Raw genomic sequence first — 27,546 nt, 5'->3', positions numbered from 1 at the left:
CGCGATACAAAAAGTCTGCGTAGTTTCGACAACTCATCAATTATAATGAATGGGTAATTTCATTTTCGATGGGAACTATTTTGTGGTTTACCGGACCATCGAGAACCACAAAAATTCGTAAACGTCTTTTTGTCTGAAAAATGTTACTCTTTAAATTGAGATCCATGGACAAAAGTACAAGGTTTTTCCTACGTCTATAAATGGTTCGGTTAAAAATACACGAGAAAACCAGGAACTTGCAAAAACCTTCAGTACTAAAACAACCGGAATTATTAAGACAAACCTACACTGTTCCTGAATCATATCATTCTTTATGAATTAAAGGCTGTTATAAATTATAAACATATCTGGGCGATTAAACAAGCGTTTCCTGAAAAGACATTAAACAAAACGTATAGGACCAAAAAACTAATCATTTGTGATTCTTGCTATTTTATTAATGAATCGAGTACAAAAATGAGTTGAAGACAATAATCCAAAGGATTTAATATGCATCGACTTTAATCTTTGCGGCTAGATGGTGAATTTGTTTCGATCCGCTGCCTGAGGAACTACTGTAGCTTCCAGAAGAACTTCCACTACTAGAACTTGAACTACTAGAACTTCCGCCGGAAGAGCCACCACTGCCTGAACCAGAACTTCCACCAGAAGAGCTACCATAACTTCCGCCTGAATTTGAACTTCCGCTTGAACTTGAACTTCCGCTAGAACTTGAACTCCCAGAGCTGTATGAAGATCCAGAACTTCCACCGCTGACGCTGACATAACCACCACTTGAACATGCTGCTCCGGAGCAGCATCGACCGGATGAGCATCCTGAACCAAGACTTATGATTTTGACTATTTTACTCTTTACATCCTGCAGATTCTGTCCCATTGTCTGCAAGAAATTGTTTATGTCAAATTTTGGTGAAATTGAATATGATACAAACACATCACTGATTTCAAGAGTTATGTTACTTACTTTCTTAAATCAATCTGAATCTATTTCAAACCTAGGTAAAGCGAACACCAGAATAATCGAAACAAGTTCTGTTGATACTGATACAGGTTTTACTGTATTGCTAAATTACGAACATCGATACAGACTATACAGAGAGGAACGCAAAGTCCGAACTGAAGAACTTTCGCATTCTATTGATGAATGGGGAATAGGAGATGTGTCCTGGAATGAGGATGGACAATTTGGATTCATATGAGGGATGGAAATTGCGAATCAGCAAAATGAGGAACTGCTATTAAAACATTTGCTTTCTACTGGAGGGTTGTTGTTGGGGTTTAACGTCCGAGCAGCAATATTTCAGCCATATGCAGACGATGAACATGAAATGGATGAAAAAATGAACATGAAATGATGATGAAATGAAAAAAAGGATGGGACACAAGGATAATAGGGTCGACAAATTTTGATTGCCACTTGAAAAAGGGAGGGATGGGTAAGTTCCACTGGAGGGAATGGGGAGTTTTTTCTTTGAGTAATAAAATTCAAACGTCCTTTGAAATGGATGGCTGAACAGCGAAACACACTATACATACCAAAATATCTTTCGATAATTCGATTCATATGCCAATTTAATTGAAAATTTGCAAATTAAAATTGAAGGACCACACAGACTTCCAAAAAATATGAAGTCATACTCACCACAACACGTCCACCATAGCTTGAAGGTGCTGGTGCATAACCCTGCACTGTCAAATAAAACAGAAAATTACTTTTAAGAGATCTGCTTCATTCATCGTATCATAGATTTTCTTTCTTCTTTTGTCTATCCCTGATTTGACATTGTATAGGCAACTAGGCGGGTGTTCCTAGAAAAAACCTACTGGTGCATCGGGGCTTGATTACAGATTTTGGTGGAGTTGGAATTGCTCATTTGCTTTTTGTGTCCTTGTGCGCGTTTTTGTTTTTTGATATTCTTTGTTGTGCATGTCTAAATGTTCTCTATCCTTGGATTATATTCTTTGATTTCTGGTCTTGATAGGTTTCCTCTTTCAGTTAAATTTTCTTTTATGTGCAAACAATAGCGATTTAATTAGCAAGTGTTTGTTTTTGTTGTTGTTTTTTTGTTGTTGTTTTTTGTGGTGGGGTGGGGTGGGTTGTTTTGTTTTGGTTTGTCGTTGTTGACTTTTGTTTTCATTTTTTTATGCATGGTCATTTTCCTTCTGCAATTTTTCGCATTGACACATTTTACAATTTTGGAAATTCTATGAATATGTCGTAGCTATTGTTTGTTAATGGTTTACAATGCGCGCGACAATGTGTGTATAAATGTACACAGTAATGTGCGCAAAACATTTGAGTTAATCATATTTGTATTTAACTTGTCGTAGCTGATTTAGCATAATGTTTTGGGATTGGAAAACAATATTTGAAATGAGGATAAATTGGAAAATATCATTCTAAACCTCAATCTTTTGTAAATATCCAGATCGAAACATTCTTTTATAAAAGCTTTTTTTTATAAATTTCTGGATGGAACGCTCTGTTATAAATTTCTGAATCGTAACACTCTTATATACGCTTTTTTCTGCGTTTCTGAATCGCAACGACCTGTTATAATTTTCTAGATCGGAACACTCTTTTGTGAATTTCTGGTCCATCGGAACACTTTTCATTAATTTCAAATTTGATTTTGATTCAGAATACAGAATACTTACTGAATGGCTGTATAACCCATTTCCCATATTGCCATAAAACTTTGATGTATCCTATAATAAATAGAAGTATTGAGTAATACGATGAGGTCTATTATAACAAAGACCTTATTTTACTGTAGAATTTAATGTTTTAGAAACACATAAGTTAAGGAGAAAGACCTAGGGCAAGGAACATAACTCTTAAAATCAGTGGTATGCTTGTATCATAATCAATTTCACCAAAGCCTATCAAGCTTTCATTTGAAACAAAATGAAACCAGTCCAAGTTATTTGGATGCTTACACGAGATTGATGTAACATGCTGAATACAGACGTTCCAGTGAGTTGTGTCCCTTACCCCAGGTCTACCTACTGTTAAAAAATGACGTTTTGGATACAAAATTTCTTATCACCCATTGTAATGAATAAACAAGGTCATGAACTTAAAACCACATCCCTTTTAACCGAACTGCTTTTATCAATAAAATATTCTTGTCTGAAAAAAATTTAATTTAAAGATTTTATCAAATTTTTTACCAAAAATATAAAATTTAAAAGAACGATTTGATTTACACAAAATAAACTGCCCTGCGTAAATCGAACCTAAGTTCTTTACACACGATAATATATTCAGATACTAGTCACATTTCAACCTATACTTAAAGTTTTGATAGGGTTTTTCCATTATATCTGGTTTCAATGTAAATTTAGTTCAGTTTGCAATTTGTCTTAAGGAGGTAGACCTAGGGTAAGGTACATAACTCATGAAATCAGTGATATGTTTGTATCACATTCAATTTCACTAAAGTCTTTCCCGCTTTCATGTGAAACATCATGAAATCAGTCCAAGTTACTTTGATGGTTATATGAGACTGATGTAAAATGCTGTATACAAACGTTCCAATGATTTATAAGAGTTGTGTCCCTTACCCTAGGTCTCCCTCCTTAAATACCTGTCCACGTGAAATTCAGACACTGTCAATGGTAAAGTGATTCATGGTGTGGAAAAACCCACCTAACAAACAATGTTTTTATTTAAATCAACATACGTTATACTTTTACATAACGATAATCATTTCTGCATTCAGATTTGCACTTTTTGGAAAATCATACACTCATTTCCCACTAAAATCAACCAAATGGAACGAAATGAAGAACGATAACCCTCGCAAAGTGCAAATTAATGTACAATCTATGCATTTTATATCTCAAAAGTGCAACAACCAAATGATAAACTAAGACTGGTTATGTGATTAGTAACTGTTTCTGAATAAGAAATAAATCTGAATTCGGTGGGTTTTTGACATGCACGAATCACCTTCTGTCTAATTTTTACATGTTTTAGAAATACTGCTACTTAAGAATACACGTACTCGACAATACATTTTAAAGATGCTCTATTGATTGGTAAATACAAAATACTACTTGTTAAAATCTGTATCACTTGTCACTCCAAGACTCCTATATCATACAGAATATAGGTGCAGGTCGAGGATTGATACCAAACGTGATACAGATTTTGACAGGCCGTGTTAATTATATCATATATTTTAATTATACTTGAAATATATTCTGTCAAGGTGTGTGATATAGGGTATGCGATAAGGGTCTAGGGGTGTGAAATAGAGTAAATAATACAGTGTGTAAACAAACACTTATAAAAGGGTATATTTCAATCTAAATATATGATATATGATAATTTTACAATTGGGCTAAATAAAGACTTAGTGTAAAACTATTCAATTGCATTTATCTTAGAAATATTGTTAGGCATTAACTCTTCACCCCTCTGTTTAAGAGCATTTTTGGAGTATTAAGTGCACAAAATTTCAATAATGGTCTAAGTACTTTAAATTTATAAAATATTGCGTGCAATAACTATTGTCATTTTGTTTGTTTTGTTTTGTTTTGTTTTGTTTTGTTTTTTTGAGTCACTTATGCTGTTTTAATTTATTTGTAATTTAGAGAAAATACCCATTTCTGTAGTTTCTACAAAAGCAGAGGACGCTTACCCTACCGGTGCACCTGGTCCATGCTCCCAGTTTTTAGTGGAGTCCGAGTTGCTCATTTGTTTTTGTTACTTTGCATGTATGCTTTTAGTTACTTTATGTTTTTTGTTGTGTATGTCTGTTTTCCATGTCTGGTCTTTGTGTCTGGATTACGTTCTTTTGATTACCGCTATAACCTTGGTTCCCTTGATTACTCTTTGAAATATCTCAAAATGGGATTTTTATTAATTGCTAATTTATCATGCACATAATTTTGAAGTAATAATGTCATGGCAAAAAACTACTAAATTTGCAGTGTTTTACCATCTTCAAGTTTCTGACATGGACAGACACATACCATACACTCCCTTTGGTCCCATGGCTCCTTTGTCACCTTTATCACCCTGGTCGCCACGTTCTCCCTTGTCGCCGCTGTCACCGATTTGTCCCTTATGACCTTTTTTGCCTTTGTCCCCTTGGGCACCTTTATCTCCGGTTTCACCTTGGTCACCCGTAACACCTTTGTGTCCCTTTTGTCCTCTTTCTCCTTTCTCTCCTGTATCTCCTTTTTCCCCTTTGTCTCCTTTGTCTCCCTTTTCTCCAGTACGACCTCGTTCGCCAACTTTTCCTACCAAAATATTTTGAAAATTCAAAAAAGAGAGTAGAAAAAATGACATTTCCACATATGAACCTACACACATAAAATGACCAGTTGCTCTGTCAAGACAAAGAAAATTAATTTGAGACTAAACAGTTCCAGTAACGATTTGCTGTACATAAAGACAGACAAAGGCAAATTGAGGCTCACCAGAAACGGTACAATTTAATAATAATTGGTGAAGAATCAGACAAGACCTCTTAGAAGACGCAGATTTTATAAGGGACGGATCCGATGCCAGTAAACTTATGTCCGCCTTCAAGCCCTAACCTGTAACACGGATTCGCCTCTGACTCACGCCCCCCACCCCCAAAAAAATTACTGTAATCTTGGATCCTTCTATGTTAGGCCAATAAACTTAAATACCTTTGTCGCCGACAGCTCCTTTATCACCATTGTCTCCCTTCTCACCATGTGAACCCTTATCACCGACATGTCCGCGGTCTCCAGTTTCTCCTTTGTCTCCTGTTACTCCTTTATCACCCTTGTCCCCTTTTTCTCCTGGTGCACCATCTAATCCGTCAGATCCATCTTTTCCTGAAAAAAGTAAATTTTACGTAGACTATAGAAAAGTTCGTAAAATAGTAAGCATACATTTTATATCACCGTTTTGCATCTTATTAACACTCTAATTAAAATTACACAACTACAGTGCAACCTGTATAAATGATATTTAAAGGAAGGATTAAATCTTGGTCATATAATATAGATCGTCTTTACATAGCTTGCACTACATAGGAATTATCATAGTCTCTTAAGATAATTATGCTACTGCTGAATGGTAATGGTCGCGAAAACAGGTTGGACTGTAGTTATGAAATATACACTATTTAAATGACAAAAATATCTTGTAAGGTTCCCAACTGCCGGTGATTTTCTCACTGGCATGTAGTTCCTATTTGATACAGTGCAACCTATCTTAATGAAGGTGTTTAGTTTACACAGGTTTATGTTCGTTCAGGGTTCGGTCGATACAGATTCTACTGTAATGGTACTGGTTTGGATAGAACGTGTAATTACAGTGTATTTACAGAGCCATAATAATATAAGGCTTCTACTCAAGATGAGCTTCAGTATTTGGCACTATAATGGTACATTAAATTGTTATCAAGATGTTTTTATTGTAAAATGCGACGGATTTAAATCGGCAATAATTTTAACTATGATAATTTGGTATTCAAACGATTCATGCAGCATTTGTTTTCAAATAACATCTGTTTGAAGTGAATTTTGGTTTTTCAATCACAAAATTGCAATAATTCATACATCAATGAATTTTTATATTGCACTGATTAACCGACCTGCATCCCCAGTGAGACCTTTATCTCCTTTTTCTCCCTTCATTCCTTTAGCTCCTGTTTTGCCTTTGTCTCCCATGGAACCAGTTGCTCCCTTGTCTCCTTGGGCACCTTGGAGACCTCGAATTCCTTTGTCTCCTTGTTCTCCCTTGTCACCAGCGTCTCCAACTTCACCATTTTTACCATTTGTTCCAGCATCTCCAGTCTCCCCCTTGTCTCCTTTGTCTCCTTTTGCTCCTTTATCTCCTTTTTCGCCATCTTTGCCATTAATCCCATCCGTACCGGCATCGCCTTTTGCTCCCTTGTCTCCAATATCCCCCGAGTCTCCAACTTCTCCATCGATACCAGTATTGCCCTTGTCGCCAACTTCTCCTATTGGTCCTTTATCTCCTTTGTCTCCCTTATCTCCTGGTGCACCAATCATTCCCTGGTCACCAACGGCTCCCTCTTTGCCAATTGGACCTCGTTTTCCCTTTATTCCTGGAATGCCTTTTTCACCTTGGTCGCCCTGTTCGCCGTCAGCGCCTGTTCGACCAGTTTCACCCTTCATGCCAATGTCTCCAGTAAGACCTACGAAAAACACAAGATTCAGGAAATAGAAACATGTTAATTGATATAAACAATACGACTTAGTTTGTTCCTTTTACGGGTCATTTGTGTTAAGTGAATAAATCGAATAGATACATTATTATACTTAATTCAAATTTTTGAAAAAGAATAAAAACCAGTTTTTAATGATTTAGTCATTAAATCAAAACAAAATGGCGCTTACTTTATGAAGGTTCAACAGACGACGGATGGTTTAGAGTACAAAAATTTCTTAATATTTACCTTTGTCTCCAGTGTCTCCTGCTTCTCCCCGTGCACCTTTCTCGCCGTCAATGCCGTCTTTACCGGCATCACCACGTGGCCCCTTATCACCTTGTTTTCCTTTGTCGCCTTGATCTCCAACCACCCCTAAAAATAGAATAGTAATTGAAGGTCAAACAATTTTCGTTTTTCAAAAATTGCATGCAGGGCGTTTTTGTTGGAGAAATACAGTTTTTGAATGTTTGCAGTTTTTGTGTATATTTTTGCAATAAGATTTAATGCTTAATCAAATTTATCAACATGTATAACGCCTCATTACCCTTGTCGCCTTGAAGTCCTTTTACACCAGGTTCGCCCTTATCTCCTTTAGCTCCCACTTTTCCCATGGCACCTTTGTCGCCTGGCATTCCGATATCGCCCTTCGCTCCTTTGGTTCCAGGCTTTCCTTTGTCACACTTCACGCCTTTGTCACCCATTTCACCATGAACGCCTTTGTCACCTTGTATTCCTTTGTCGCCTTTGTCGCCAACCATACCTGAAGATGAAAAATTCATTTGATAATAATTTTGTTTTAGATTTTACAAGCTATAAATTTGCGTATTAAATTGAGAGCTAAATCTCGTTGGCAGCAATGTTACGTTAAAACACATATTTTGCGTCCACTTTTCTACACTGTAATCTATGAAGCATTTTTAGCATTAGTGTACGAGAATTCGACGGGCAGACGGACAGTGGTAAAATATGAAACTGCCGAAAAACTTCGATAAACATTAATAACACTCAAATAAAATAAAGGAAAGATTCGTGTATTTTTATTTCAATTCTGAAAAGAGTTGTATAAAACTAAAACTATACACCCATATTTAAGCACTCACAATTTATATCAAGTTAAGTTACTCCATGAATATATCTATTTTACCATATGTTGTGCGAATGATCTTGCCAGTGGCGTATCCAGAGATGGTGCAGAGGGTTGGCATCCCTCCCTTATATTTAAAAATTTGTCATTTTTATGTGTAAAGTTGATTAAATCTTGCAAATAAAGTCCTTTTATTCTGAGAAACCTCGGCAGGAATCTCCCTTGTTTAAAGTGTGTGGATCCGACCCTACTTGCGTTAGCTCAATTCCAACGCCCCCGAGTATCAATATTTCAATGAAACTTTGTTGTCAAATTACACTACACATCGCTTACATACAACAAATGTAACATATTCATTAAGTGATCTTCAATTCAATTGTTACCTACCGATTTTTAAGTTTTTTTTTATTCATATCACAAAACATGTGAATTATTCAAATCCGGTGACTTTAAAGGAGGAATACCTAGGGTAATGAACACAACTCATACAAATCATTGGAACGTTTGTATTCCTCATTTAACATCAATCTCATGATAGCATAAAAGGTAACTTGAACTGATTTCATTCTGTTTCAAAGAAAGCTTGAGAGGCTTTGGTGAAGTTGAATATGATTCAAACATAATGCAACTGTTATTTCCCTTACCCAAGGTTTACGTCCTTAAATCCAGCATGAGAATGTTTACATTATCAAAGAGGCCGTGATTGTTTTACATGTACCACGACGATTTTCGGTTGTTGGTTCCTTGACCAAAATAATGATTTACCGTCTCTAATTTCGTTTCAAAAATTATTTGGATGATTATCTTTCTTACCAAATGATTGTTTATTTTCAAATTCATGAGAAATTCCATTCATGTCAACACAGAACTTGACAAAATACAATTATCGCTGTTTTGTCAACAATCGACACTTAGCAACAAAAATGGACGAATTACAATGGAATTTTAATTTTTAAAAATCCTTTTAATTATTATCTTAACTGAGAAATGCTCAAGAAATAAAATAAAAGACAACATAACGATTGAACAGCTGAGACATTTTATGATTAAATCAAAAATGGGCTTGAACTGACGTCGAGAATTAGTTTTATTACTGATCTGTAACTGCGATAGTTAATCAAAAACATTCAACTTTGAGATTTGTGATAGGAAATGGAAGATTTTTTTAAACAAAATTTGTCATGTGCAAACCACTGCCTGCATGGGTTTTGCATAGACACCTCATTAATTAGATGACTGTATATCATGGGCAGAATGTGAGAAAGACATTAAGAACAAACAGTTCAATAAAAGTATCATACTTTATATAAAATCAATAAATTTCTGATAAAAGATTTATTTTGACTGGACTATATAGATTTGTTTAAATCCCAAATTACATGAAAAGCTGTGAAAAAAAAGGAAGCATGCTGCATGCATTTGGTGACGGCAATGAAACGTCTGAATTTACCCTTTTCTCCTTGATCTCCTTGTTTACCAGGTTCTCCAACTTCTCCTTGTATACCAACTTTTCCCTTGATACCTTTATCTCCTTTCTCTCCTGCAAAAAACAATAAGTACTTCTTCTTGTTTCCCATATATATGGATGACCTATATCGGGTAGCACAGCGGGTGTCTTGTAAGAAACGGGAATAGCTCAATCTTCCTGAGCATATGACTACATCCCAGCTTTTTTGTTTGTTTGTTTGTTTGGTTTTTTTTTTTGTTTTCCCACTTTGGTTGTCCTCGCTTATTGTATTGGCACTTCGGGTTGACGTATTAGACATTTTTTCTTTCCATTTTATATGTGGGTATGCCGCTACCAAATGCTACATTGTAGCAAAGGATTACAGGCACGTGAGTCCTAATGATTCCACTTGTTGTTGTACTGAAATGTGTTTTCTGTTTTTGATCATGCGACCAACTAGATTTACCTAGAATTATAACCCTACATTTTGTCACGTATGCATTACAATATGTAATCATTTTTAAGGAGCACACGGAATACCAAGACTGTAGGCATCGCCGTTTTAATTTCTGCAATATGTACTTACCGACTTTGCCCATTTCTCCTTTTATTCCTGTGAAAGGAAAAACAAATTAAATTTAACAAAAACAATTTTAAAAAAATAGCAGTGATTTTCTACTTATTTTTTTATCGACAAATCATAACTGTTTTTTAGTTTTGACTTGTTAATTTTTATTTCTTTGTTTGATTTTTTTTTGTCAATTTATTTTGCATTGAGTTTCTGTCCCTACTCAGCTTATTTTGTTTTGTCTTGTATGTTATGTTTGTGTCTTTTATGATGTAATAGGACGAAATCCTAATAACAATTAAACGTGAAAAAACAGCACTGATTTGGTTCCCTTGATTACTCTTTCAGTCTGATAGGAAGTCACGACTTTCGGAGCTTTTCATAAAAAGTTCGATATTTTCGTATTTTACTCACTAAAAAGCGATTATTATAAGGTATTCAATATTTTTTTTAATTCAGATTATTTTTTTTTATATACGTTTTCGACATGCCATAAGACAACTACCATCAAGATGTCTAGAAAAAGCCACGAGGTGGAAAAAAGCAACAAGAAGATTCATATAAAATGGGTTCGAGGGAAGCTGTTTAAAAACATTCCGAAAAAGAACAGTTTAACAAGTATTTAAAATAACCTTTTTTTTAATCATCGTCATTAAAAATATTGTACAATAATAAAATTTAAGTAAGGAAAGACACAATTCATAAAAGTTTAATATTTGTCTTGCATTGGTTTATTTTATTTATGGTAAGATGCAACATTTTTGTTAAGTAATAGTCATTGTAAGAATCATGCAAATTCTGTAATTATATGTGATACACCCCAAAAAACACTAAATATGTTTATTTTTTTTTCTTAAGTTTCTTTATAGGTCAATATGACGAAATGTTTAATTGATAATATTTATTCCAATCTGTCTGCTCTTGCTAGGAGATAATTCACGTTGAAAATCCAATGCTTTCTATTGTATTTTAATATCATTTACAGAGTTATCTCCCTTATCTTTTTAATTATACAGTACATTTTATATAATTTATATTTTCATTTAAACAAAATGTAAACAATAAAAATATGTAGGCTTTCCAACCATGTATCACATTTTGCATGATTCTTAGGTGGAGTGCTACTTAATTACATCCGATCAATCGAAATACTTAAAAAAAAAATCTGGATAAAACAAGAAATAAACAACGGTATGCCCCACTGATACACTTAACCAGACAATGTGTATAAAATAAAAGCTCCACTGCAGATTAATTACCATCTTTTCAGGACATGCGTCCTGTGTTCACCTCTGACATAAAAATGGCCTTCCTTCTGCTGGTCATCGTCACTCGGAAACATTTTATCGCTTCGTTCCGTAAAAATCTAAAAATATGTTAATCTCTGATTCTTACTTTATAAAATTGCAATTATTTATTTATGTTTTTTTTTATTGGTCGATCGGACATTTACGGCTTTGATTTGAAAAAAATAGTTTATACATGTATGTCACTTTACCTTTAACACCCTTATCGCCAGGTAGACCCTTCTTTCCTTTAGGTCCAATTTTTCCCTTGTCTCCCGGTGCACCTGGTTCTCCCGGAACGCCCTTGTCCCCTTTTTCTCCTTTGTCTCCTTTGGACCCCTTTACTCCTTCGATGCCTACATTTCCCGTGTCACCTTTTACTCCCTTCATGCCTATAATTCCGCGGATTCCTTTGAGGCCTTGCATTCCTTGTTTGCCAATATCGCCATCAATTCCCTGTGGTCCTTCAAAACGATAAACAGGGTTTGAAAGTAGTAAAGAACATCAACAGTTAAAATAAATTAAAATTTCAACTGAAAAATGCAGTTTACAAAAAACAAATGCTACATATGTAATAGATACTTACATTGTACATGTAAGATCAAAAAGGAATTTATTTTTATCAAGTTGAATGGAGAAACATTGTAACCATTCTTGTGGATCATTGATCGTAACGATGTATCCATCTGCACCATGAAAACTGGATTTGTTCATCATGTCTTAGTTTTCCTTTCTTGTTTCGTCTACCCCGGACTTCACTTATTATGAGCAGCTCGGCGGATGTTTCTGGAAAAGCAGATGGTGCTTACCCTACTGGTGCATCTGGTCCATGCTCCCAGTTTTTAGTAGAGTCCGAGTTGCTCATTTGCTTTTGTTACATTGTATGTATGATTTTGGTTACTTTATTTTCTTTGTTGCGTATGTCTGTTTTTCATGTTTGGTCTATGTCTCTAAATTACTTTCTTTTGATTTTCGATAAAATCGTGGTTCCCTTGATGACTGTTAGAAGACGATCTATAAGGAACTATTTGAAAGAACAATATGCAGTGGCGGCCCAAATCAAAAAGATTTCTAGCCAAATCTTATCAAACCGTTTTTAACAAATAAAATCAGACAACAATATCATTCTATGTAACAAAGATGAAATAATTAACGACCAATCAAAGGCTACGAACAACACGTGGTAACATACTATCCAAATATTAGAGCCATAAGGGAGAGTTGTAATATTGGAGATTTTAAGCAAATTACTCATTGACTTTCATTGTAATTACACAGCTTTTGGCTGTAAAACAGAAGAAATACATGTACGTTCTTACACTAGTCATCTATTGAAAATCTGAGATTTCTTCCACTGGTATAAGAACCTACTAATACATCTCTTCATCCAAAATTTATTTTTAAAAAAAGGTACAATAGGCCCTTTTGTGCTAACCGTGGGCTAGTCAATGAGTGTGCGTAGAGCATGCTCAATATACACTTCCGCGAGGAAAATTCTTTTGTTGTATCCAAGCCCTACTTCGCGGAAGTGTACATTGAGCATGCTCATCAACTTACCACAAAAGGGTACAATACAAATACAGTGAAACCTGCTTTAACCGATCAACTGTCGGAGTAACGGGTTGACTCGGTTTTGGCAAGAATCGGTTTGCACAGGTTCCGAACTAAAATGAAGGAATTATTGAAAAATTTGTTTATTTAACACGAGTTTTCGATTTATCAAAATTTTGATTTTCACAGTTTTCACTGTATTTAGGCCCAAGTACTTTTACACACGTACCTTTATCTCCCGTTTCGCCTTTCATTCCTCTGTCGCCCTTGTCGCCAACTTCACCTCTGATACCTTGGTTTCCAATAACTCCTTGTTCACCTATAGAAATTAAAAATTTCCTTTGCAGTATATTTGAAAACAGTTTAAAGACTCAGTATTTTAGCCCGCCTTTTTATGTAAAACAGGACAGTGTGGCGGAAAGAAAACTTCCGACTTGGATAACATATATGATTTAGACAAAAAATGTCAGTTGTAAGTAAAGCGTTCTGATAGGCTTTCTAGCTGATATTGTAGTTTTCTATAGGTCTGCTACGGCCATTTGAAACTCCATATTAATTTGAATCAAAATCTGAAATGGGAGGTGCACAAGAGGAACATGAAATGATTACCTGAACGTTTCATTCAATTCCATTCTGTGGTGTAGAAGAGGTAACGGATAAGGAATGGGTCCCTCGTGTCTCAATATTCACAAATGACTAAGTCCATGTTTTGCTATGTGAAACCCCCAAATTGATTCGGATCCAAATCCAAACTAGGAGGGGCACAATAAGAAGATGCAATAATGATTCTGTGAGAATTGCATTCAATTTAATTCAGTGGTGTAGGAGTAACAGATAAAAGATTTGTCCCCCAAGTGTAACGTAAGGAAGTACGGACAGATAGCACTACATACCTCCACTACAGTTGCGATCACTTCTAACCTCTTTTAATTTATGTCAGAATCTGTCAGGAAAACTGTTCTACGACAGCAGATAGAACAGAAATCCCGACAGATCTTGGCCTGACAGAGGCTGTCCTGGGTCTGGACACATTTTGACCCTGATAGATCTTGACAGAAACTGTCCTGGGTCGAGACAAAGAAAATTACGAAAAGCTTTTCTAAACTGTCATACCCCTAGACAGTTTCTGACCCTAAATTTATCTATTCTGCGTGGAAGTTTGCGTTTAATAATAGAAACTGTGTGATGTACAGCGTAATGTAAATTAGCAAATGATTTCAAATTTTCATTGAGTGATTAAAATGTCCAATTATGTAGAGCTCATGTTGATCATAATCCCACAATTACTCGATGGTGGGTCATTTCCAGCATCTCGCGCTCATGGCCCATTCACTCATAGTTCAAAAATTGTCATTGTTTATATGTACATGTGTAATTTTATACAAAGGGTGGGGTATAATAACAAAACAAAACAAACCTTGTTTTCCCTTGTCTCCGGTGGCCCCTTTGGCGCCTTTATCTCCCTTTTCACCTTGTTCGCCAACTGGTCCAGGTTTTCCATCAATGCCTTTCGGTCCTTTATCCCCCTTGTCTCCTTGTGGACCAACGTCTCCTTGGTCTCCAACGTCTCCCGGACGTGCATCTTTACCTGGTGCTCCTTTATCTCCAGTAGCACCCTTATCGCCCTTATCTCCACGGCCTCCACGTTTGCCCTGGGCTCCCTTAGATCCTTGCATGCCTTTGTCTCCCTGATCACCCTGGTCTCCGACATCTCCGGTTTTACCAGGAGCTCCTTGGTCTCCAGATATTCCAGGTGAACCTATCGGGCCTTTATTTCCGGTTTCGCCAGGTTCTCCATTTATTCCGACGATTCCTTGATCACCTTGTGCCCCCTTTTGTCCCTTTGTCCCCTTGTTTCCAGTCATACCTAAAACAAAATATTTCTCATCATAAAACAATTATACATGTATAAGGCAGGATTAACCTCAATGGGAACGAGGCTTTGAGGTAGCGAGGCATTATCGACATGTATGTCAATTGTCGGATGTTGTCAGGTTTTGGTAGACTAGGCACGACATGCCTGTGGGCAGAAAAGTCCCTATTTAAATACTCCGTATTTGCGCAGAAGATACGAGAAGACAATTTTTTTGCTAGTGCATTTCAACAGACCCATTTTGACATATAAAAAATTCCACTGCTTCAAATTCAATCAAACTCCACAAATATGGAAACATGTATAAATGCAAATTTCTATACGAGTGCCAGAAAAATTCACCATTATTTTTTTATTTTCAACACCTTGCTTCGGAGACCCCGTAGACACGAAACGTGACCACTCCCAAATGTCCTAAATTTTGACCTTATTACACAGGACCGAATCACAACTTCCATGTGAAATTACAGAATGAAAAAAAATCAGACGATCACTTCATGTCACTGTCAGAGTAGAATCAAACCATTAGTGATAGCGAGCGTGTGAGCTTTACGGTTATTACGTGTTGGTTAATTTGAACTGTTCGTTTCGCAAATTTTAAAATCCGTAATTTTATCAACCGGAATTACACACTCAAAAAGCTAAAAACCAAATATGAAGTTCATTTTAACTGCTTTTACAAAGATTTGTAGGATTGCTGGATTTTCTCGTCAGGTAGGTGTTCTTCTTCAATTTAGTCACCTTCTCCCGTGTTATAGTAAAGAAACTATATAACACGTTTTAAATGGCATATAGTTCTGCTGATTTCAAAGAATGTCGGAACCAGCGTTATGCAATATGGCGCTCTGAAGTAAGAGGTTGGGTTATGGAGGAACGGAATTCCAACCTCTTACGTTGTAGGAGTAGTCCTTACGGAGAAAATTCATCATTTCCTTCAATCAAACACATAAAAATATAGGTTAAGATTACGTTTCAGTAAAAATAGATTCATCTTTTCTGATAGTTTTCGTTTTTTCTCTAATTTGTTTTGCTTATTTAAAAAAGTAAATGGTATGTTTTTAAAAACTTCTGGAAACACGTGGATGTACGTACAATGTTGCTGTTGTCAAGAACCTTACCCGCCTTAGGAAAAAACTTAACTCCGATTATATTATCAAAATCGAAGCATAACATCTAAGATAGGAGATATTACAGTTCTCAATTCCGTGGAGAACGGTAATATTTCCAGTATCTGTACAGATTGATCTGACCGGCCAAAACTGAAATGGATGTTGCTAGAGATACCCTTAAGGGATAAAAAATGTAAAGTATTGCGAAGTGCTATAAAATTATTGACCAATTTGAGAGCGAGGGGAAAGGGGGGATATGGAATCGGAATTTTGGGGAAAGAAATTGTTCAAGTTATTCATTTATTGAAAAAACTTACCCATTAATCAACAAGGCAAATTTTAAAATAGAAATATTGATTTTGCTTGCTGCTTGAATATAAATAAAAAATATTGCACTTGCGAAGCAAACATTTTCATCCGGGTCGACTCCCCGCCTCTTGTACTGTCCTTTATTATTTTTACGAGTCTCACACAGACGGTACATGTATGGTAAGGCTCACGGTGCTCGTTGATTTAGACAATGCCTACCCCATATTATGAAAGTTTCAGTTTAAATTCGTATGTAAGATTTCGTTTAAATTAGTATGTAAATCATAACCAAAGCCTAGTACAGAGGTGCAACCCTTATTTGGATTTGGACTTACTAAAATACAGGGGGGACACTATGCACGCTCCCCTTGAATTTGTTTTTTTTTTTTATTTGTTTTGTTTTGTTTTTTTTGTTTGTTTGTTTGTTTGTTTGTTTTGTTTTGTTTTGTTTTTTGTTTTTTTTTTTTTTTTTTTTTTGGGGGGGGGGTGTTCGTTCACTTTTATTTTGATTTGTCATGTCGTAGGTACGTAAGTACGAAATTATTGGTACTGCAGCTGCTGCATTTCTACCTGTCGAACTGGTCGCTTCTTACCCTTCTTACGCTATATATAAAACATTCTTGTCTTCTGGATTTAAAGTCGGCGATGTTGTGTAAATATATCCCATCTCAATCAAGTAACTAGTAATTTAACAAACTTTGGTGTTGATCTTTTTTGAAAAGAAAATACACGGTATTTGATATTCATTTGCCTTAGAGTTTGAATTTCCGTTTGAACTTTGACACGTGTTCATAAATCGATCATGTGACTCATTCTCATTGCACATTTTGATTTTTTTTTGTCTTTTTTAAATTCATGTTCGGAGAGAATTATTAATTTTGTAGAATTAAATATAACGACTCTATACAAAGCTGTTATCATGCATTGAGATGAGTTTAAAAGAAGCACGTTTATTTATGGTGAAATTATGATAGTTTATTACATTTCTACTATAAAATAACCGCGTCAAAAATCAAGAATCTTAATCGACCTCGTAGGTTTTCTGTCATACAGATAATCTACACTGATGAAGCATACAGCGCAGTACGGTCCATCACTTCTGTCTTAAGATATTCAGCGTAACACACAATAAATAATATACTTTCATGGTGTCAAATACCATTTGAAACCAATTGCCGTACTACATACATGTAGCACTTTTCCAAAAGTAAAAATCTACATGTATGCTCTTATAAACTTCCGATTCGTATCATATACTATCACCCACTCCCTCAATTGACACCCCCATAGATTTTTATGTTTTAATTATTTGACATTTAAACTGTTACTTTAATTAAACTTAATACATTTTTCATCTCAGAAAATACTTAAAAAAACTGATTTTCCCTTCTTCCCCATTTAAAATTCCCCATACCCCACCCACTCTCCCAAATCAAAATTCCATCTATCATTCCCCATTCCCACCTCCCCATAAACCATAGGTCTGGAAGTTCTTCCCAATACAAGTATTGTATATTCAATACATATTCGTTGTGGTTCGTCTTATCGTCTCTTTACAAGATGGTTCATTGTGATTAACGTAATCAAAAACATATTCTTCGTTATGTCTGGTCTTTGTCCCTGGATTACATTCTTTTGATGACCGCAAGAACCTTGGTTCCCTTGATTACTATTGCAGCAAATCAAAACATTTGCTAGATCTATAATCAAGTAGTTAAGAAAAGTCATACCCAATCTCCCTTTGTCTCCTTTGTCTCCTTGTTCTCCAGTTTTACCCATCTTTCCTGTAGCACCACGTGGCCCCTTATCACCTTTTTCTCCATCCGCACCATCTGCTCCATTGCTGCCTCTGTCTCCCTTTTCTCCTTTGTCTCCTTTATCCCCCTGTTCACCTTTAGGCCCTTTCTCTCCTGGGATTCCATCATTTCCTTGTAGGCCTCTTGGCCCCTTCTTGCCTTTGTCTCCTACCTCCCCGACTTTGCCGATGTCACCAGTTTTGCCTCGTATCCCCTTAAAGCCACGAAGTCCTTTGTTGCCTTTGTCACCCGTTTCGCCTTGTTCACCAATTAATCCTGATTAATTTTAAAACTTCGTTTTAAACAAAATTTGTAAATACACCGACTACAAAAAGCAGGCAGTTTATAACAAGGACGGTTTACCTAAAATATACCCAGACTTTGAATTTTCCTAAAAATATCTCCTACCTGATCCCCCTATCAATGCTTAAGTCTTCAAATATCTATAAACACAATGAAAACTGTAGCACGTTCTTACGGATGAATCTATATTTAACGTGGACATCTTGGCTTTTCCTTGCGCATTTATAACTTTTTAAAGTTTAGCAAATTACTATTATTATTGAATAACGTTCGAATATTGGACTAAATATGATCAAAACTGCCAGTACAGGATATAGCTGACCAATACAGATTAAGCTGTCCAATACGGCTTTTACCTGTCCAATACGTCATATTGTACTGGTCAAAATCCATATTGGCTTAGCGTATTGGACCAGTTTGTCAATAAAGGTATAATTGCGGAAGGTTTTCCATATTTGCTCAGTTATTGGTCCTCGGCTAGAAATATTGCGTTACACCTCAGTTCAATATGGCTAGCCTAGGACTAATAACTAAGTCAATATGGAAAACCTTACGCAATAATACTATATTATTAATACTGTACGCGAGTTAGTTTAGTAAAGCCATATAGCATTTTATTCTATTTTTTTTAATTTAATTTTATTATTTTTTTTATTTATTGTTTATTCATTTGTTCATTTATTTATTTATTTGCATTTCATTACGGTTCGTTCTATATGGACCATAGATTCATGTTCCATTATTGAATTACTAAGTCGTTCGTCTCAGACGACCAAACAGACGGAAGTTGAATAATATAAAGTTAGTTTGTTTATGTTAATGGAAAACAAGCCAGGAGACAACTCACCGACTATTCCTTTGTCTCCTTGGTCTCCTCGGGATCCCTTCATTCCTTTATCACCTTTATCTCCCGGTTCTCCTGTTTTTCCACGTGCTCCATCACTGCCTGGATCTCCCTTGCCTCCACGTTTACCTTGGTCTCCTTTGTCTCCCTGCTTTCCTTTCTCCCCGTCTTCTCCCCGTACGCCTTTTTCTCCAGTTTCTCCTTTATTTCCTTGTGCACCCTGTTTTCCTCTGGGTCCTTTAGGTCCTACCGCCCCTCTTTCTCCAATTTCTCCTTTGTCACCTCTTTCTCCTTTTTTACCTTTGTCTCCTGTTGCACCAATTTCTCCTCGTTCTCCTTTGTCTCCTAAATATGAGAAGTAAAAGTGTTAAATGCAAATACATTTCAAAAATATTAACTACCATTATGTGTAAGAATCAGGCAATTGATTACACATCATTTTTCTGCATTTGGTCTTTTTGCCTAAAATATATTAAATGTATTTAGAAAACAACTGAAAAGCTATTTATTTTATCCTGAAGTATCTGTGACGAAGATACTTTGACTGTCTATGTATGTGAAAAGTGTTGGAACATTTTCTCGCCATTTTTTCATATCAACTAAATTTTGAAAATAAACTATTAAACTACATGTATCAATATCTAAAAATGGCAAACATTACAAACAGATAAAATTTAGAATCCTGAAGTTCATGAGGCAAAGATTCATGGATAATGCAATAAAATCTCAGCGTTTCATTTTCTACATATGCCCCACTTTAATATACATATTTTGCCTGATTCCTAGACAGCAAAGTGCTTAATGTAAATGATGTATGCACAGTACCAAGGTTTCTTATACGTTTTGTCACATGACGCGTGATATAAATGAGAATAGGTACATGTACCAAAATCCTATGCAAAAACATCTGAAGCATTTACAATATAAATTTCTGAAAACATAGATGGAGAACAAGAATTACATCCTCTTATTCAAAACCCTCAACAACTCTAGATGCTATAATCAATGCTTAACTTGCCTCTTAGTGCAAAATATTTTTATTACAAAGTGCTCTGATTCGTTTTTTTAAATGTCCTTGCCTTGTGAAAGTGTTTTTATCCTGGATATCACTTTTACTGCAAGCTAGGGGAGCGGTGCTTTGTAAAATACGAAAGTAGTTATGGCCGATCGGGAAATATTCATACACTTCGTTATCAACGTACATGTATCTTGAGAGAAGAACTACGTGAACATGTTAGCGGAATAAAACGTAAAAAGAAGCGGTTATTCGGTCTTTTCTGACTTTGCAAGATTCTTGTTATATCTGTCTGCAGCATCTAGAAAGTGTTTTGAATTATAAATTTTAGATTCTATTAGGAGCTACATGTGTAGTTATAGTGAATTTTAAAGTTCAGACGCCGTCCGAAGTTTGCATACCTGTATCGCCCTTCAATCCCCGAACTCCAATCATTCCGATACTGCCTTTGTCGCCCTTGTCACCTGTCTCGCCATTGTCACCAACCAAACCGTAACGACCAGGTTTTCCGCGGAAACCTTTGTCTCCCTGGACACCTTGTATCCCGGGTTCTCCCTTGTTCCCTTTATCTCCTGTGAAAAATATTCACGTAAAATTGTGTTATTACTGTAGGTTCTTACTAGTTAAAAGATTTTGTGATTGGTATCGCCTTCCCTACCGGTGCACTTGTATTTGTTACTGTACTTTCTAACTCGATGATGTAGTGTAAACGTATTACCTTTCGCGGATTTCGTCAATTTTCGTGGTTTCAAATCATTATTAGCATTTAATAGTGTTTAATTTAGCGGGTACTTGTTTTCGCGTGTATAAATCTTCACGGCTTTAAAAAGTGATTAAAATTAAATGGTGTTACAAAATTAATTTTGCGGGTACCTTTATCGCGCATTTCTGCCCAAAACTAATACATTTACAGTAATGTCAAGTCTGCCTTACCGGTGCACGTGGTCAAATGTTAATCTTCATGTTTACTTTTACGTGTGAACCTGACATAAGATTTGATGGATTTTTTTAAATAAGAAATATGAATCAGACACTCATTAAGCCCTTAATACATGTGAAGATACGAATGATGATTAGCACTGATTTTTAGTTGTGACTATTCTTTTAACGTATACAAACCTGGCGGTCCCGTTGCCCCGCGATCTCCCTTCTCCCCTGCAAGTCCCTTATCTCCAGGGAAACCTGGTGGTCCAATGGGTCCTGTTGTGCAACCTGGAAAAAATACGTCGGAATACAAAATACAAATACATGTATATGTAAGGTTTAATTCCAGAACCAAAAGTAGAAAAACGGTTGATGATCAGGGGCGGATCCAGGATTTGAGCTAAAAGGGGGGGCCTACACCCGGCACGCCAGTCCTTGGATCATCACGCCTGATGATTATTATATTTATATTTCATTCTTCTGAAGATTTTTTTTTATTTCACCCGCAAATTAACTGATTGTCCTCTTATTTCAACAACCATGTTTATTTTGACAAGGTTTAAATGTGAAAGTACGTGCAATAACTTACTAGTGCCACATTGCAAGTATCATTTTTGTTGGGTTTTTTTTCGTACAGTTATAAATAGAAATTATATATATATTTTTTCGCATGAAAATCACTGAAAGTAGAAAAAAATCATTTCTTTTCAATTTTATTATTACTCTCATCATAATTCCGCATAAATGTAATAGATATAAAAACCATGTTCCCTTTTCCATCTCTCCTGGACAATGCCGCGAAAATTGGACTTAAAAATGTTAATGATACACCTATTCCCTTATTCTTGGAAACCAAACCAAACGTACCTGTACAGGTGACAAACATGATGAGGTCAAGAATGGAACCGAGTTCTTCAAACGTATTCACGGTGAAGACAAGACTTTCCTGTGAAGCAACTAACTTCAGCTCAGTCAAACTACATGTTTTTCCAATCCCTATCGTAATGACTGTTGCTCCGTGAGAGGCCTTCAGCTCTGCAGCGGCGGTCTGAGGATTAGGGGTTCCCATGTTTCTCCCATCAGTTATAAGGATGACGACGTCTCGAGCACCTTTTCTGCCCCCACCACATGACTTTTTAAACATGTTTTGAGAAACATACTACAATGCATAATACTTCAGATTGTAGAAAAGAATGTGAACCCAATGTGATAAAAAACAAACATGTACCATACACCTAACTGAAATTAGTAAAAAAAACTTTTTTCCAAGTTGAATTCACCATGAAACACAGAATATAATAATTTCTTATGCATCTTTTTTTTTCTTTTAACGTAATCGCCCTTGAAAATCGCACAAAACGGCTGTTGTATATTATGTAAAAATGGACATTTTATAATGCGAAAAAAAAACTTTTAATCAGTGGTAGTATTTTCCCGACGTTTTTCATATTTCCGTTAAGTCATGATTTTTTTAATTAGATGTAGTTGATTCATCAGAACATCTACCTTTCAATGTAAACTTCACATTTCGCGTGAGGTTTTAATTCGTGATTTGTCTGAACTTTAAAAACCACGAAACTGGTACTTTGAGAAGAACAGTTTTCCACATAATAGATAAATCACACAGAGAGGGAAAAGAGGCACACCTTTTCATTTTGTTTTCATGTTGTTTTGTGCGTGTTTTCGATTTTTATTTTATTCTTCGTTTGTGTGTGTTGTTTTGGTTTCGTTTTTGTTTTGTCTTTTGCTTTTTTCCTGTAGTTTTGTTTTGCGTTTTTGTTTTTTGTTTTGTTTTTGGTTTTGTTTTGTCAAATAAAAAATAGTCCCTGTATTAGAGAAGTTAGTGTTTGTGAATAACATACATGTACCAGTATATACCTCCGTGGACATACAAAATGTAAACTAGTAGACCATGCCACAGTGATAGTCGACATCAATTAACAACAGATTCATAGGATTCTTAAAGCAACTGACCATACGAAATTTGCCAGAATGATAATCTAGACAAACCTGAATTCCATAACCAATCCTCTTTCCATAACCGCCAACACTCCTAATTTGATCGATACCGGTACAAACTGCCGACTTTGATTCGTATTTATTCAGATAAAACTGGCGGTTGGCACTTCCGGAGAAACAGACCGTTCCGAACTGGGTTCCGCTATGTCCTACTACGCTGAATCGATTGACAATACTCTTCATGAAGTTCTTCAGATAACCCAGTTTGCCATAGCCAAAACCTGGGTCGTCGAACAGGAAAACGACGTCGGCTAATGCGTTACACTGTTTGTTGGCTAAAATCACAAAAGAGGCCGAATTCAATTTAAAAATATATTCTTAGCAGCCTTCATAAAATTATGACAGGTGGTTATTCATACATGTGAAAACCCCACCAAAGAAACCTTTTCTAATTCAGAAATAGTTCCATACCACATAACCAGTCTTATTTTGGCATTTGGTTGTTGAAATTTCCAGATGAAAATTATATAGATTATGTACGAAATAGGCACTTGGCAGGAGTTATCGTTCTTGATTTGGTTTGATTTGTGGAAAAGATGAATATATGGTTTTCTCAAAAATGCAACACAAAATACCGAAAGGACAAGTGTTATTTTAAAAGTAGACAATACTAAAAAGCATCATTCTTCCTTGTGTTTTGCTTTAACATGAATGACCTCTACTATAAGCTGTGTCTGACTGGTACTTAATGGACTGGTACTTAATTACTTTCGAATATTTCTCTCTCCTTTTCATCATTCCTTCTTTATTTTTCTTTCTTCTTGATTTTTTTTTTTTTTTTTTTTTGTTTTGCTTTAAATGGAAAAAGTCAAACAATTCGCAAAAATTAAGATTTTTTTTTTAATTTTTAATAATTGTTTCATTATGTGTTTTTTCATGTTTTTTTTTCTTTTGTTATTTTACATTTACGCGTAAAATGTTCCTCGATTTTTTTAAATGAAGACTGACGCCAAAACGAAGACGGAAACGCATTCATTAACTGTATGAAATGAAAGTACATTCATTTATTAGATTTTCTTTTAACCTATAAATTTGTCCCGTTTGAGTTACAAAGTTTCAAAGTCAGCCAAAATATAGCTGAAAAAATCAGAACTACTTATTTTCGTATCAGCTCTATGAAAAATAACCTTTGATGCAAAAATAAGAAAATATTCTGGTCCATGGTTCAAAGAGATTGCACTAAAAATCGCTGTTAGATGTTACAAGAAACAAAGAACAGTAATAAAAAATCAATCGATTCAACTTAAGCATGTGTGTTGCTCTGTTTAAGACATCCTCCTAAGTCAAGGTTTTGAGTTCACCTCTGTTCCCTCAAACCCATGACATCGCTCATTCATATTTAGCGGGTATATCGTCCAGCCTATTCCGATTGGTTACGTCTCCAGCTTCGAAGCACCAATGAAAATCGATTTAACATATAACGTCAGTGGAAAGTAAACAATAACATGAGGTAATGAACGATATGATATGATAACTGATTGTTGGAAGATGTCACAAATGATTCACTGTGAGCAAAAATAGTAAATGTAGATTATGTACAAAGTCTTTCCCGAAAAAGAACGTTATGTTTAGCCATTTTGTAAGTTCTATCGAGGAGTATCTACTACGAGTGATTTGATTGGATGTTGGATCCGGGTTAAATTCAGGTAACTCACTAGACGGCACTTGACGATACCCACTAAATACGAATGATGATGTCAGAAGTTTTAGGTAGCGAAGGTGGACTCAAAACCCTGACTTGGGAGGATGATTTTAGAGAATATTTTCCAAAATGTTGTGAAGTCTTTTAAGATTGTTCATGCTAGAACAATATAAGTGGAAAGCGCGCTCGTTTTTGAGAAATAATCATTTGAAATATAGATGGTAAAAGGAAATTAGAAGGTTTCCATGGAAACTTCTCCAAAAACATTTAAAGATGTGTTTAATGAAATTATGAAAAGAAAAGTGGGGGTCACTTTCCATAAAATATCAATGCCATGAAATGAATAAAACAAGAGTACAATAATCTGACAAATATGTCTGAACATGAGTAGCGAACATTTTTTTCGTCTGTGTAACGACAAAGGCTGAGCCGTTCCGATTGGGAGAACAATGCACCATTACTTACTGATTATACTTACAGTAACCGTATTTTCCTAAAAAAAAATAAGAAAATGTTTCATTTGCATAATCTACATTTTTCACATGTAGTAATGCGTGAATTTGTTCTAATACGTTTTATAAAGTCATTTAGAGAATAAATATGTATAAAAACAACACTGAAGTCATAAAAACATATTATGGCAAGCCAAACCAACCACCTCCATAGTGGTCATAATAGTTCCGGGGTAAGTTTGTGCTGTGCACACAAGAGTCGATTGTTTAAATAGTAATTCAACTCAGCATTACACTTGACAACTGGTGTTTTGAAAAACACATTTGTAATCGTTTTTTTTTTTCTGTTTTTTAAAATACACATTTTAGAGAACAACACAAAAAAATGAAAACTACATGTAAAAATTTGTCAATAGCGAAAATGTGAGAACGTAGGACTGTGTTGCGAAGGTCAATTTAAAAGATTGTTAAAGAACTACTTGAAATTCAGAAATGCTTTTGTTCATTTGTTTTGTTTTGTTTTGTTTTGTTTGTTTTGTTTTGTTTGTTGTTTTTGTTGATTTTTTAAATTGTTTGTTGTTTTGTTTTTGTTTTTGTTTTTTTTTCGATCTCGCAATATTAGCCACAAGTAGTTTTTTTCCTGTTTAGAAAAGGACTTTCCGTTACAGTAAGTTTGAAAAACCACAAAAACGAGTGTTTTATAAATCTGGAATTTTATTGAAGTCAGTGGATTTTTTTTGGTTTTTTTTTTGTATTTTTGTTGGTTATTTTTTCGCGATTTAGCAATAATAAAATCTTTGCAATTATGAAAATATCGCAAACATTGTTGGGTTCTATAGCTCGCGTAGATTTCCAATTAGTGAAGAATATACTCAAAATTAGATTTAAAATGTCTTTCTTACCTGAAGAACCAGAATATGGTCGCCCAGCAACCCCATAAATAAAAATGGCCGCTACAAACCAGACGGCAGTGACTCCCATATTGGTCCTATATTAAACTGGGATAAGATCGGAGAATGATTTTTATACGGAATCTATTATATATATGTAACAGATTGAATCGCAAACGGGAAGGTCTTGTTTTTCCGCTAAATGAACTCCTTCAATTTCAAACGGATTATTGTATAAAATACTCTTATTTTTCATCGTACTTGTAATTAATGATGTAAACATGGAATTTGTATGAAGATAATGTAAGCAATTTATTACAGTTAATAAAACTGGTTTACACGCATCTTACTCACGTTTTCACGAAATTCCCTCACGTACTACATGTACATGTATCGCATGGATGGTAAAAATTAATACATTTTTTTTAATTATCACTTGAAATAAAGAAAAATAACTCCTCCAAGAAATTTGGCGAGAAAAAGAATTACAACCAGTTGAACTATAAATTTAGAACCGGATCGGACAAATCCGAATAGGTTTTTCCACATTAAGCATGCGCCGAGTTGTCGTTGCCGCTTCACTTAAATGTTTTTCTTGAATCATTTGCTGGAAATATATCGATATGCACACCAAAACCTATATGCTCCAAGCGGGTTTTTTTCAGATGTTTTCGAAAATTCTAGAAATACCGGAAAGTAAATTCCAAAGCGAAGAACGTCTTACTCTTATTTTAATTAAATTAAACTGTTTATGAAATATCAATAAACATACTCACAAGCGTAAAAGAAAAAATATTAAGTGATTAGCTGTAAGTCCCACTTTTATTCTCGTAAATTACCTCCTCAAGAACATGTACGGTCTTATATACAAGACCTTGTATGCTTTTTATGACTAAGAAGTAGACTGAAAAAATCATATTTATACGGTATAATGATTATTCATATTTGAATAACATGTTTCTCTGTATCAGCATGCACAAACTTATTATATGCACATTATTGGCAGGGGGATCCAGGGTTTGAAAGCCTTACTCCTTTTTAGGAGAGAAGTTGGTTGAACTTGCACAATATTGTGGCTACAATGATGAAATGGTAAGTTAAGCTCTTTTTTACAACTTGATTGATTTCTCAGTGATTATAATTATTTTGGTTTTCTTTCATATTGTGGCTTACTTGCTTAAAGCTTTTGTTACACGATGTGTGTGTTTTGTTTTGTTTTGTTTTGTTTGTTTGTTTGTTTGTATTTTTGATTTTTTTTTGTTTGTGTT

The 27,546-nt window shown here is 35.2% G+C and overlaps 1 protein-coding gene across 1 annotated transcript; it reads right to left on the bottom strand.

The window, feature by feature from the left end:
• Positions 1–415: 415 nt before the first annotated feature.
• Positions 416–27,129, bottom strand: LOC148596489 (uncharacterized). Its single transcript, XM_088563770.1, has 22 exons — positions 27,055–27,129; positions 26,291–26,386; positions 25,415–25,429; positions 23,286–23,569; positions 22,143–22,434; positions 21,471–21,563; positions 20,753–20,923; positions 19,340–19,681; positions 18,124–18,465; positions 14,520–14,969; positions 13,332–13,421; positions 11,764–12,015; positions 10,284–10,310; positions 9,701–9,790; positions 7,711–7,926; positions 7,413–7,538; positions 6,585–7,151; positions 5,650–5,820; positions 4,984–5,253; positions 2,659–2,709; positions 1,643–1,689; positions 416–880 (listed from the first exon to the last, which is right to left on the bottom strand). Exons 2-22 carry the CDS (start codon positions 26,367–26,369, stop codon positions 485–487), a joined length of 4,371 nt encoding a protein of 1,456 aa, XP_088419896.1. The 5' UTR covers positions 26,370–26,386; positions 27,055–27,129; the 3' UTR covers positions 416–484.
• Positions 27,130–27,546: the final 417 nt, after the last annotated feature.

This window comes from Perna viridis, chromosome 15 (assembly GCF_037379345.1).
Source record: "Perna viridis isolate PV_CMFRI_1.1 ecotype Kerala chromosome 15, ASM3737934v1, whole genome shotgun sequence".
Classification (NCBI taxonomy): domain Eukaryota; kingdom Metazoa; phylum Mollusca; class Bivalvia; order Mytilida; family Mytilidae; genus Perna; species Perna viridis.
Note: the sequence above shows the minus strand (reverse complement) of the source record. Positions and strands in the feature narration are given on the sequence as shown.

Bases quoted from the DNA above. Each gene is read 5' to 3' on its own strand.
- LOC148596489 (XM_088563770.1), bottom strand. From the start codon at position 26,369: ATGGGAGTCACTGCCGTCTGGTTTGTAGCGGCCATTTTTATTTATGGG. The intron at 9,791-10,283 runs GTAAGTACATAT...TGTTTTTTGCAG, and splicing joins AGGAGAAATGGGCAAAGTCG to GAGAGAAAGGAGATAAAGGT. The intron at 7,927-9,700 runs GTAAATTCAGAC...TTTCATCTTCAG, and splicing joins AGGAGATCAAGGAGAAAAGG to GTATGGTTGGCGACAAAGGC.